General features: G+C 47.3%; 1 protein-coding gene across 4 annotated transcripts in view; it reads left to right on the forward strand.

Moving 5' to 3' along the window:
• The first annotated feature begins 2,708 nt into the window (after positions 1–2,708).
• The window catches only part of SMAP2 (small ArfGAP2), a 34,426-nt gene continuing 24,268 nt past the window's right edge, over positions 2,709–12,866 (forward strand). Inside the window, exons 1-2 of one of the 4 annotated variants that reach the window (XM_073317808.1) lie at positions 2,960–3,176; positions 11,097–11,245. Coding sequence is in view for 1 of the 4 variants with exons in the window: in XM_073317806.1 (XP_073173907.1) it covers positions 3,074–3,176 (103 nt within the window). In the remaining 3 variants the exon portion in view is untranslated. Of the gene's footprint in view, positions 3,177–11,096; positions 11,246–12,866 lie in introns of those variants that run through there. The other 3 variants (XM_073317806.1, XM_073317805.1, XM_073317807.1) reach the window with 3 other exon arrangements.

Below are 12,866 nucleotides of genomic sequence, written 5' to 3' on the forward strand. Positions count from 1 at the left end.
CTACATTGTTTGCGTTGCATTGAAGTGTTTTCATTCATACAAACAAAAAAGTGGGTGTTCTTTGCATTTACAAGGGGCATTTCTGGACTTCAGTATTAAGGACACCTTGTTTTCACAGCACTGAAAACTGAGGCCTAAAGCTCATCATCCAGTTGTGATTTTTATTTATTTTGTGCCAGTGCGAACAGAATTCCATAGATATTACTATGAATACGTAAGTGTTTGGGATTGGAGTGTCACTTTAGGAAGTGTCATGTAATTTGAAATGTCTCATAGACTGTTGCATGCGGCTTACAGTTTTTTCCCAACACCACTTTTCAGTTGATCACAACTTTTTACATAGCGTGGTTGCTTAATTACTCCACTTAGCACCTCCAGATGAGGCCTCAGGGATTTGGGAAGCGTGTGTTTATAATACACATGTCCTTGTTAAAAAGCCTCAACTAAATCTTTTTCTCTATAGTTATTTTTACCTTGTGTTTAAACTAGGACACTTTTTTTCCCCATTTGATCTGATTCTTTCCTGAGATCTGTCAGCCACTTGAGTCAGTGGCAAAGCTGTGGAGAAGCTGAACCTGACATGCTCCTTGTTTTGTCTCACTGCATTTCCAGCTTTAGTGGCATTTATCTTCCTTTCCAACAGGTACATGCATAAACCCCTCCCCCCAGTATTGTTAAAGGGACTTAACATGTTGCTGAAAATTTGTGTACACAGTGCCCAGTCTGTTGCCCCTGATGTAGCCATAACGTCCCAGATAGTTGTGAATGTATGGGGCAATTAGAGAAATACAGTTGTGTTAATAAACAGCCTTGCTTCCAGGAAATTAAAACCTATTTGTCCTTGGCCTTTCCCCTTACATCCATAGATACATTCTCCAAAAGGGAGCAGAGCCCTTGGGCATGGAAAGTCAGGTGAGAGACACTGCCAAAGAGTTCAGGGCAAAGTCCTGGCTAGGTTGAAAGTGATCTGGGTTTCTGTGATATCTCCCCTGAGAGTCTGCATAAAGTCCTGTCCCTGCTCCTGCTACCTACCTTCCTTCCTTCCTTCCATCCACTCCCTACCCTCCTCCTGTCCTCCCTCCCTCCCCTTTATAGCCTCCCTCTCCATCATCCCCCTCCTGCTACCTCCCTCCATCCCCCCATACTTCCTCCGTCTCCTCCACTCTCTTCCCCCTACCCCCTCCATCCCCCATACCTCCTCCCCATCCTCTTCCCCGCCACCTGCTCCATCCCCTCCCCCTCCTCCTCTTCCCCACCCCCTCTCCATCCCCCCACACCTCCTCCCCCTCCTCTTCCCCACCCCCCCTCCATCCCCCCACACCTCCTCCCGCTCCTCTTCCCCACCCCCTCTCCATCCCCCCACACCTCCTCCCCCTCCTCTTCCCCACCCCCTCTCCATCCCCCCACACCTCCTCCCCCTCCTCTTCCCCACCCCCTCTCCATCCCCCCACACCTCCTCTTCCCCACCCCCTCTCCATCCCCCCACACCTCCTCCCCCTCCTCTTCCCCACCCCCTCTCCATCCCCCCACACCTCCTCCCGCTCCTCTTCCCCACCCCCTCTCCATCCCCCCACACCTCCTCCCCCTCCTCTTCCCCACCCCCTCTCCATCCCCCCACACCTCCTCCCCCTCCTCTTCCCCACCCCCTCTCCATCCCCCCACACCTCCTCCCGCTCCTCTTCCCCACCCCCTCTCCATCCCCCCACACCTCCTCCCCTTCCTCTTCCCCACCCCCTCTCCATCCCCCCACACCTCCTCCCCCTCCTCTTCCCCACCCCCTCTCCATCCCCCCCACACCTCCTCTTCCCCATCCCCCTCCATCCCCCCACACCTCCTCCCCCTCCTCTTCCCCACCCCCTCTCCATCCCCCCACACCTCCTCCCGCTCCTCTTCCCCACCCCCTCTCCATCCCCCCACACCTCCTCCCCCTCCTCTTCCCCACCCCCCTCCATCCCCCCACACCTCCTCCCCCTCCTCTTCCCCACCCCCTCTCCATCCCCCCACACCTCCTCCCGCTCCTCTTCCCCACCCCCTCTCCATCCCCCCACACCTCCTCCCCCTCCTCTTCCCCACCCCCTCTCCATCCCCCCACACCTCCTCCCCCTCCTCTTCCCCACCCCCTCTCCATCCCCCCACACCTCCTCCCCCTCCTCTTCCCCACCCCCTCTCCATCCCCCCACACCTCCTCCCCCTCCTCTTCCCCACCCCCTCTCCATCCCCCCACACCTCCTCCCGCTCCTCTTCCCCACCCCCTCTCCATCCCCCCACACCTCCTCCCCCTCCTCTTCCCCACCCCCTCTCCATCCCCCCACACCTCCTCCCCCTCCTCTTCCCCACCCCCTCTCCATCCCCCCACACCTCCTCCCCACCCCCTCTCCATCCCCCCTCCATCCCCCCACACCTCCTCCCCCTCCTCTTCCCCACCCCCCTCCATCCCCCCACACCTCCTCCCCCTCCTCTTCCCCCCCCCACCGCCATTCGTCCCCTCCACTCTCCTTCCCCCCCCCCCGCATCTTTCCATCCCTCGGGCCCCCTCCCACGGCCTCAGTCACGTGACCTGCCCCATTCACGTCCCCCTCTCTCTCCGCCCCCACCCCCGGCTTCTCCCCTGATTGGCTCGCGGTTGCTCCGCCGCGGCGTGACGCGGGGCGGCGGCGGCGGCCCGGGGCGCGGCCCGCCACGTTGCCCCGCCCCGCTGTTGGCCCCGCCCCCGCCCCGCTCGCTCCGGCCGGAAAGAGGAAGCGGCTGCGCCTGAGGCGCCTCCCGGAGACCCCAGAGCCCGGGCCCCGCCGCCGCCTCCTCCCCCCGCGGAGCCGGCTCCCGCTCGTGGCTGCCCGGGGCAGAGCTCGTGGCTGCTGGGGGGGCCGCGCCGTGTGAGGGCCCGGGGAGGGAGGGGGGGCCCCCGAGTGAGCGCTGAGGGGCCGCGGCCGCAGGGACCCTTGAGGGGGGGGGGCCCCCGCACCGCCTGGGGGCGACCCGCCCTTACAGGGGCCCCGGGGGCGGTTTGTTTCCGGGGGGTGGGGAGCAGGGTCCGCCCCCCGCCCTCTCTCTCTCCCACCCCCCCCCCCCCGCGATGACGGGCAAGTCGGTGCGGGACGTGGACCGGTACCAGGCTGTCCTGGCCAGCCTGCTGCTGGAGGAGGAGAACAAGTACTGTGCCGACTGCCAGGCCAAAGGTAAATGCAGCCGGGGGGGGCGGGGGGGCATGCTCAGGGCTCCCCCCACACACACACACCACACCCGCCGGTAGCTGGGCTGCGGGCGTGCAAGGGCATCTGGCTGGTCCTGATCCCCTGGGGAGGGGGGGGTGTGTGTGTCGGGGGGGGGCGTGCTTTAGGGCTTGTACCTGCAGAGGTTATTGGGGGGGTGGGGGGTGGTTTGCAATACAAAAGAAAAGGGCTGTGTAGGTGGGTGTTGCCCAGGGCAGCATGGGTTGTGACTCTCTTAGTGGGCTCCCTGTTCTCTTTTTTTTTTTTTTTCTGGGGGGGGGGGGTGTCTGTAATGGGGTGATGTCTTGTGCAGGGACACCCCCACCCCCCCGCCGTCTCTGAGTCACACATGGTATCTGGGTGCAGGCGGCCTCTTGAATGGGAAGGGGAGCAAGCAGGTTGTGAAAATGATCCCTGGCTCGGTAAGTGAGGGGAGGACGGTTGAAAAGTCACTAGCTTATTGTTGGCGTCTGTAGAAAGAGTGTATATCGAGGGATGGCTAACTGCGGTGATTATGTAACCGTGTCAACCGGGCAACTTGAGAACTTAGCAGTCAGCAGCTGGTGTATTTATAAATGCTGTAGGTTGATAGATGAAGAGGCATGAACTCATTTGCATGATGACGTACAAGTCATTGTCAAGAGAAGGTTGTTGAACAAAACGTTGTACATCAGAACTTGATCACGGAGGCCTTGGGGTGTGGAGGGAATTTACTTCTGGCATGTGTGGGATTAGTTTTGACTAGGCCAAAAAAGCCTTTTCTTGTTGGAGTTTTCTGACAACCCAGTCCTCATCGGGGAAAATGAGGCTTCCATGGTAGTGCCACACCTTCCTGGACAGTGGAGGTGAGATTCATTTGTGGTGGGTGTTGGACGTCAGCTGATGCTCATTATCACCTGACACACTTTGATAACACAGGTGTTCAACATAAGGAGTCAATCCTAAAGTGCTAACTTTATTTGCACTCCATGCTATTTTGGAACACACATTGTCACTAAGTCATGCTTCCATCTGTTACCTTACTCTTATTAATGAAAGCTCTTTAAAGAATTTTTTGAGGGAAGCAGGTAGACAGTGCACTTTCATCGGACATTTTCTACCCTCTGCTCTTGAGGATGAGGGTAGAAAGACGAAATGCTATTGAAAACTTCATAACACCTCAATATGTGACAGTTTGAGGTCTAAAATCTTGTAGTCTAGGGCTGTTGCTGCGTATTCAAAAACGTATTCAGTCCTCTTGAGCAGATGCTAAATACCAGTTTAGTGCAAACAAAGGAGCAATACCTGCCTGGTTTGTATAAGTGTGTGGGGTGGAAACTTCTCCCCAATTTCTTCTCAGTAAGTTTCTCCTTCATATCACAATGGATGCTTCCAGCTCAATTGGGAAGAGTGTTGGCACTAAAAGCCGCTTGGTTTTAGCAAAACTTCATACTGTGGTTAGCTAATAAATCCTGAATTACAGTGGCCTTTGCTAGCATCACATCAGTCAAGAGTCAGATGCCATTTCTGTGATTGTTTCCTGAAAAACTGGGTTTTGTAGCTCTGCTGTTCATGTCATTTGGCAAACGAGTTGAATAGAAAATATAGCTAAAATCTGTCCGTAAGGACTCTTCAAACACCCTGAGTAAATGATGGCTGAATTTCAAATACTGACAATTTGCAAAAAGAAAAGGAGTACTTGTGGCACCTTAGAGACTAACCAATTTATTTGAGCATGAGCTTTCGTGAGCTACAGCTCACTTCATCGGATGCATACCCTGTGTGTGAACTGAACTTTTGCTAAGGTAGAATTATTTTTAAGGGAAACTTTTAAAAACTGGATTATGTAACTTTGCAAAACATTCTCAGCCAAAGCATATCATCTATTGTGTCTTCCTTCAGACTGTAACTTTAAATTAGAGCTGTGGCATGGGCATGGGATAATGTCTGAAGAAGCACATAATAGTAGGATCCTGTGGGTATCTGAATGGAAATGGACCTTTTATGAAGTAGCCCTAGAGCTGATTAAGTGTCACTGGAAGAATGTCACATTGCAATGGCTCCAGATGGTATGTTCAATGTCAGAATTTTTACTGTTTTCTCTTTTAAGTACTCTTATAGGAGAGGAATAAACTGTTAAAGATCTGACTTCAAAAGTGCAAAGGCAAAGCAATCAAATGCAAAAAGGCAACAGCTTCTCCCCTAACTCATCCTCTTGCACGTCCATGTATTTTCACATGGCCTACTGTTCTGAGCCCTCTGTGCTATTTTTGCTAGGACAGTAACTTAAGGACAATTGGCTAGTGGCTCTTGGAAATGTTTGTCTAATGAATTTCTGTAGAGGGTTGGAATCTGGATTCTGTTCCCAGTTATGCCAATAACCGATCTTGGGTTAATCACCATACCTTTCTGCCTCTCTATCTCCATTCTACAGAGGGATGATATTTATGTATATCCGATCAGTATGAGGCTCTAATTAACAATTGTAAAGAGCACTTTTGTGATCTGTGGAGAAAATGAGTAGTAGAAATGCAAAATTATTGTTCAAGTACTGCTTTATTTTCTTGTGGGAGGTATTTGGGTTGAAGTTGGATCCATATCTTTGGTTTCTAATGCTTTGTGTGTATTGGAGCTGTAGCAAACTGCACAAATGGATGAAGCTGCACGTTTTGGAGAGAAGATGGCACAGCTTAGAGAAGTGTGTTTTACATTCCAATTATATATTTGGGGTGGGGGGGGCGTGTTAGTTGACATGTAAGCTGAATGTGGTCTTTTTTTCTTTAGGGGTAGAGGTCATTGTCCCATTTGCTAGATCTTAGATATATATTTCAGCTGTTAAATAGAACTGGGCATCTAAAAGCTATTCTTAGATCTCCTAATTGCATTTTGAACAATGAGGATTGGTACTTCCTCCTGTTAATGTAGAAACAAACAAGCTGTCCCAGCAGAGAAGACTCCTGGATAAGTGTGATTATTAAAGTGTCTGCCTATCCTGTTTATAGATAGCTGGAATGTTACAATTCCAGAATGCACTGATGGGCAGGAAGTGAGGTTTTACAATCCAGCATTATTACCAAAGATGGTGAATTACTTGGTAATGTGAAATCCTTCATGAGACAGGAAGAGGCTTTTTGTAAACGAACAAACTTAAATTGATCAAGATTGAACCAGTTTTCTGTTGCGTTGAATGGTAGTTGCTGTTTCTGCAACAGAATTGTCATTTGTACTAACAATGAAAGGGTGGAGGGAGCCTCAATTCTCATGAACCATAAGTGAAGCAGTCCATAGTTTTCTTTAGCCAAACACACTTCCTTTGTGGTTATTGGGTATTTCTGTGAACACTGCCAGCCAGGCATAGTCTGTTAACTTCCTGAGGAGATAGGCTATATTACATTTCTGTAACTGTATATCTATCTTTCCATTGCCAACTGTTAAGGCCTGCTCATGAAGTATGGGGCTCCCACAATTTCACTGTGTTGAAATTGTGGTTGCTCATCACCATTTTTACCATCAGGCACTTGCTGCAGAAACTAACCTAAGGCCTGGTGATATTGAAGTCAGCTGAATTCCCCTTCAGTGGGAGTAGGCCTTTAATGTTTGTGCAGCATAAAAAAACACTTTTTGTTTGACACACACCTCTTCCGTCTAGGTAATTTAAAGCTCTTAAGTAAAAATGACTTCTAATGAGAAGATCAGCTGGTGTATGCTAACTCCTCTGTAGGGTTTACTTCTCTCCTTGTAACATACTGATTGTTTTGGTAGAAAGACTTACCTGGTCTTAAGTACAGTAGGCTATTTTGTATGCTTCTAATCAGTTGCACATCTGACTTCTGTTCCATGAAAGCACTCAAATAGAGTGCAAGCATATGGAGAATCTTGCACCATGACATTTTGATATGATCAGAAGAATATTCATTGAACTTGTGCAATGCATGAATACGTATCGCCCAGTTGTGAGGGTGGTAAAAATCTTGTTTTAGTTTCTAGCTGACAAATTCTGTATCCCCTTCAAGATTAAATAAATTCTTCCATTAGTAGCCATTACTGCTGACCTGCGGCAGTTGTCGCTGAAAATGGCAGTTTTGCAGAAAGTAATTTATCAAGATTCCCATTAGACTATACCTTCACATTAAACCTGTTCCTTGGGGGCATTTTTGTGCTCATTTTCTTTGTCAGCCAATTCAGTGCAACATACTTCGTTTAGGAGATGTGCAACACTTAGATGTTGAGATGGAGTCCAGGAAAGATGACCAAGGAATGAGAGGGAAGATTGTTCACTGATTTGGGGGAGGAGGGGGAAAATCTCTTTTCTAGCCAGATAAACTACCATAAAAAGTACTTGTAGGTTTATAACACTACAGTTTAGTTCCCCGTCTTTTTGCTTTTATGCTCGGCTTACTGGCTTCTTGCAATTTAGTACTACTTAGGCTGTATCTAGCTCCTTTGAAAGGTAGCGTTCAGCTGCTAACCACACTTCCAATTCTGTGAGATGTTTCAGATGACGTCACTCTACAAGTTGGATTGTGAGTTGTCATGCCCTCTTTCCGTAGAAGTAGGAAAGAAATAAGAACTGAATGACATCCCAATGCTGCAAAATGGCTGTTTGGTTCACCTGGAGTCCTGTTGTGTACCCACCTCTTCCTTAATTTCAGTCTGCAGAAGAGAACTACTCAGGGGATGTCGATAATAACCTCATTCTCAGTAACATCAGTGGTTTGGTCCTATCCACACTAGAAGCATAACTGTGCTAAGAACAACTTAAATTTCTATAACGCCATATCCCAAAGGATACCTACAACTTTTTAAACACGGTGGTTTGTCTTGAGGATTCTAACCCTGTTTTTCTGCCTGTTGTGGACAGGAAATGCCTCCTTTCAGAATAGTAGGCATACCTCTTTGCCTGACTAAAGAGTTTTAGGTCTGTAGAGAGTGATAGTATTTGTTTTCCTGGTGAAGAGATGCATTTCATGCAAGAGATTAAAAGCCAAGTTTGCTTGATTCAGAACCTCTACTCATTTTGTGCCTTAATAGGACACAGGTAAAATACTACATCCCGTACCAACATGGGGTGTAATATCTCTCACCCCTTGTCGGGGTAGTGCCTATCACTATAGATATACAGTACCTGAGAGGTGGGGTGCACAACATTCTGTTCTAATGAGGAGGATGGCATGCTTCCGTGGGCAAACACTGTAGAGAAATGTATCGCCTCCCCAGTGACTCCGTGCATAGGCCCCAATCATAGCATGACTGCATCCTAGTCAGACTCCTTCTAGTGTCCCAGAGAGCAAAGTTTTCCTTGATAGTCTCTCATGAATCTGGCCCTCCTTCAAGGAGTGATCAAGTAGTTCCGGCGAACCCCTGCTTTAGTCTGAAAACCCCCGAGAGCACAAGTGAGGAACCCATTAGTTGTCCATCCTAAACTCTCTCTGGGAGATCTCACGTTCTTGTGCAGATCCATTGGTCGGACCAAGAGTGGGAGTGCGGGTGTAGACAAGGCACTGTCTCTTCTACCACACTGCTTGGAGGAGGTCTGAATGATGTGATCATAACACCAAGACCCTGTTCACTCTAGTGCTTTACAAAAAGTTTAGGTCTCTGGCTGCAATAGTGTTCAATCAGTGGGGATAAAACGCAACTGTCCCTCCCCTTTCAGGCCATGTAGTATTCTATTTAGTGGTATCTTGGTCGCAGAAATCTCTGAAAGGGCAAACTTTATGCTGTTTAGCTTCTCCTTCACTGTCTCTCAAATTCAGACTACTGAGGTTTATGCATTGCATAGAAATCTTTGTTCTCAAAAATTTTTTTCCAAAAGAGCTGTTGAAGGCATTATCAGCACCTCTTCTGATCTATGTTCCCCACCCCTAGCCCCAGGAGAACTCAAGTACTGGAACACAAGCTTTAGCTAGCATAGTCTGAGCATGATAGAGAGAACATGCTTGTTGAGAAGATGCACTGGCCTAAGGCGTGAGCAAACATGATCTGTTATATTTAGAGACACTCCATAGATTGGGAATTGTGGGTATCTTCTTAGAAATACAATGCTTGGTCCTGGTGCTATGGAGGGAAGAGGATCATCTCTGTGGTGAAAATGGGGAGAGGTTTGAAGAGCTGAAGCTGCTAATAAACACTGCAGGCAGTGGTTGCAGATGTCTGTTTTGGAGAACTGAGAGGAAATTAAGCAAAAGCTCTGCAGTGTGGGAAAGAAAAAAGTTACAAAATGCTGCTTAATGTCTACAGTTGTGAGGAGAATGAGGGTACTTCTACACTAAAAAGCAAAAAACCCTACTGCAGTGAGTCTCGGGGATAGTCCACGCTAGACGTGCTACATCAATGCAGCGGCACCGCTGCATTGCGTCTGGTGAAGACGCTCTAAGCTCTCCCGTTAGCATAATAAATCCACCGAGGTAGCACTGTCCACGCTGGCGCATAAGTTGATGTAACTTGCATTGCTCGGGGGGACAGCTTCTTCACACCTCTGAGCAACATAAGTTATACCGAAGTAAGTTGTAGTGTAAACCTAGCCTCAGAGGCCAGATCAGTTAACTCAGGCTTGTGCTATGGGGCTCTGTAGATGTTCCTGCTAAGGCTGGACCCTGGACTCTGAAACCTGGCATGGAGGATGGGTCTCAAAGCCCCCAGTCCAGCCTGAGCAGGAAAGTCTGCACTGCTATCGTTAGCCCCGTAGTGCAAACCTGAGTCAGAGGACCTGGGCTCTGAGACTCACAGCTGTGGGGTTTTTTTTGCCGTGTATACATACCCGGAGTACTTTTTAATCTGAATCAGATTAGGCGATCTGGGGAGAGGAGTGAACAAGATACACCCTTTTAAAATAAAGCTTGGCTGTGTTGGTTTCTGGCAGCAGAAACTTGGGAATGAGTTGCTTCTGTCTAAACAAATGTGTGGGCTCTGGTGACATGAGATCATAATTTCAGGCTGATAACTATTGATCATGACATGCTATAGATACCAAATCACAAGATTAATGGTAGATTCTACCTTGCTAACATTTTCTCTAGGTCACTGGGTTTAGTGGCTACATACCTGCAGCTATTAGGCATGACCACAATGCCTAATATTGATTATCAAAGGCCCCATTCTGGACTGGAGCCTCAACTAGGTGGTGCACACATGGCTCTGCCCCAAAAAGCCCCGTTTCTCATGATTTCTTCTCATCTTGCTGCATGAATGACAGCTGGGTGTACTTATGTAAAAAGGATGCTGCCAAAACAGGCTGTGATCTGCTTCCCAACCAAGTGTGTGGGATTTTACCCAAAGCTGTGTCTCCTTACTGGACTGCCAGATTGGAACCATGGGAAGAAACATTTTTCACTCAAGTTGCATTGCAACTGTGAGGTTGTCATTCTTTTCAGTATATGTTTGGGGTTTTTTTTTTTGGATAAATCAGTCATTAAAACATTCCCTGACCATCAGGTGATGTTTCTTCCATCTGTTGTGCACTGCTGCTGTCGCTGTGGGCATTCTGGGAAATAGTTGTTTTGCTATCGTTATTAGAGAGCTGAGTTGTATGGCATGACCTGCCTACGCAGACACATGTTCACCAACAGAGATATTGAATGGGTTGGGATATGAGTGGATATGGAAGCTATTTAACGCCACAACTGTTAATTTGAGGGTAAATTTGTGAAGTACAAGTGTGTGAGGGAGGTCTCAATCTGGGCAATGATACAGACTCCATGATTTGAATGGACTGGAAACTTTTTTGTTTTAAACTAGCCCGTGTTAAATGTCTCCAACTATTATAGGTGGTAAATGTGGGCACTGAGAATTGCTGTTAAATTAACCAAGGAGCTTCTATGCATTTCTAACTCTCTGAATTTTTACAACATGAAGATACTGTATTTGACTCTCTTCCCTCTCCCAAACTTTTTCCCTCTACTCTTCCAGTCCCCGTCTTTCCCACAGGCTCCTTGGATCCAGTATCGTTGATGGCAGAACTGCAGGTTCCTCCACAGTGGAGTACCCCAGCGATGACCATTATGCAACTTCTCCTGCATCCACTCGTCAGTTTAAGGTTGCCCCGCACTCCTCCTTCGGTTTGTCTGAGTACCCCTCCCCTGTGTGTTATGGGAGCTCTGCCATGAGTTCCATTTTGAAGTCCAACCCTCTTGTATAACTCATTGCCAATTAGATGCAAAAAAAATTGTACTTGTGCATTATTTCTTGATTCTAACATAAAATAGATCTACATACAGAGTTAGGTCAGGGTTTCTCTGTTCTCAGTATTTCCTCATCCAGAATTACAACACAGAGGTTTTTTCTTGGGGACTTTTAAGTACATACAGTGCTGATTAAATGTGCAGTACAAATGCAGAATGTTAAAGGTGTTGGTTGAAAGCTGCACTTGACTTGCAAAGTCTGTCTTGAAAGATCTTGCTTCTTTCTGTCCTTAGTATTTGATATTAACTACTGGAATTCAATGGACATACTTAGCTTATGATGATCTCCATATTGCTTCTAAAGTGACTGTCAAGTTATTGGGCTCAAATTAATGGTGTTAAGTGTATTTTTCTAAGTCTCACTAATGGAGAAATGTTCACTGCTTTCTGATATTTCAAATAGCTTCACTTTTGCATTTAAACATTGCCTTGCAGTGTTAGCAATACAAATATTGTGTTTATATACAAGAATCAGGAAAAGAAACTGATAACCCTGTACTCACAAGCCGAGAAGTGTATGAAAAGTAAGATTTTAAAATATCTAAATTCTAAATATATGGAGTAGTGCTTGTAATAAAAGTAAAAGGACTAATTAACTTCACAATATCTTCTCAGTTGTGGTGCTTTTGGCATGGGCAGTATAGGAACCCAGTGTTGGATTTTAGGTACAGCATTGTAATAGGTGAAATGTGGCAAACAAGTTACCAGTCCTTCTAAAAAGCTGAATCTAGAGCAGGTGCAAGGCAGGAAAACAATATGAAGCTAGAAAACAAGTACATCATTGTCATAACTAGAATGACTCATGGAATAAGTAGTTGAAATAGCTTTTGAAAGAAAGGGATGGAATCTGGTGAACGCTAGTTGTGAGGCTGTTAAAGGCATTGGATGAGGGGAGAAGCCGTTGAGCTAGGAAGACAAAGAAGGCAAGACAGTGGTCCAAAGCATGGGTGGAGCAAGAGTGGTGAAGGTTTGGTGACACGTATGAAGAAGAGGGCTTAACATACAACAAGAAGTGCAAACAGGTTTTCATCTTAAGTTTTTCTCACTCTGCCAAACGGTTAATGTTAAATATGTCGGGGGGGGGGGGCTTATTGAATAATGGAATTTCCCTACTAAACCACTGTCTAAACTTGCGTGAATCACAGTTGAGCTTCCTCTTTTAGTAAGGGCAATGTGCATGGCGTTTTCTCTTTAAATTGCCCTGTGTAATGGCTGCTTGTGGTGAAGAGAGAACTAACCTATGGTTCCCTAAGAACAGTCTTTAGATGCTACTTGTTTGCATGATGAGGCACTGGATAAGCCCTGCAGAGTTTCCTCCTCCTGTGTGTTAAGACTTTCGTCAGCAGACCTTTACACAGAACTGAATAGCAGATGCAGTGATCTGCACTGCCTGGCTACAATTATAGCTGCCTGCAGTGAGTTAACATTCTCTTTTGAATTCTTACAACATGTTATGCTTGAAACTGGTGAAGAATTCTTGGATTAATTTAAACCCATA

Source organism: Lepidochelys kempii, chromosome 19 (genome assembly GCF_965140265.1).
Source record: "Lepidochelys kempii isolate rLepKem1 chromosome 19, rLepKem1.hap2, whole genome shotgun sequence".
In the NCBI taxonomy this organism is placed as follows: domain Eukaryota; kingdom Metazoa; phylum Chordata; order Testudines; family Cheloniidae; genus Lepidochelys; species Lepidochelys kempii.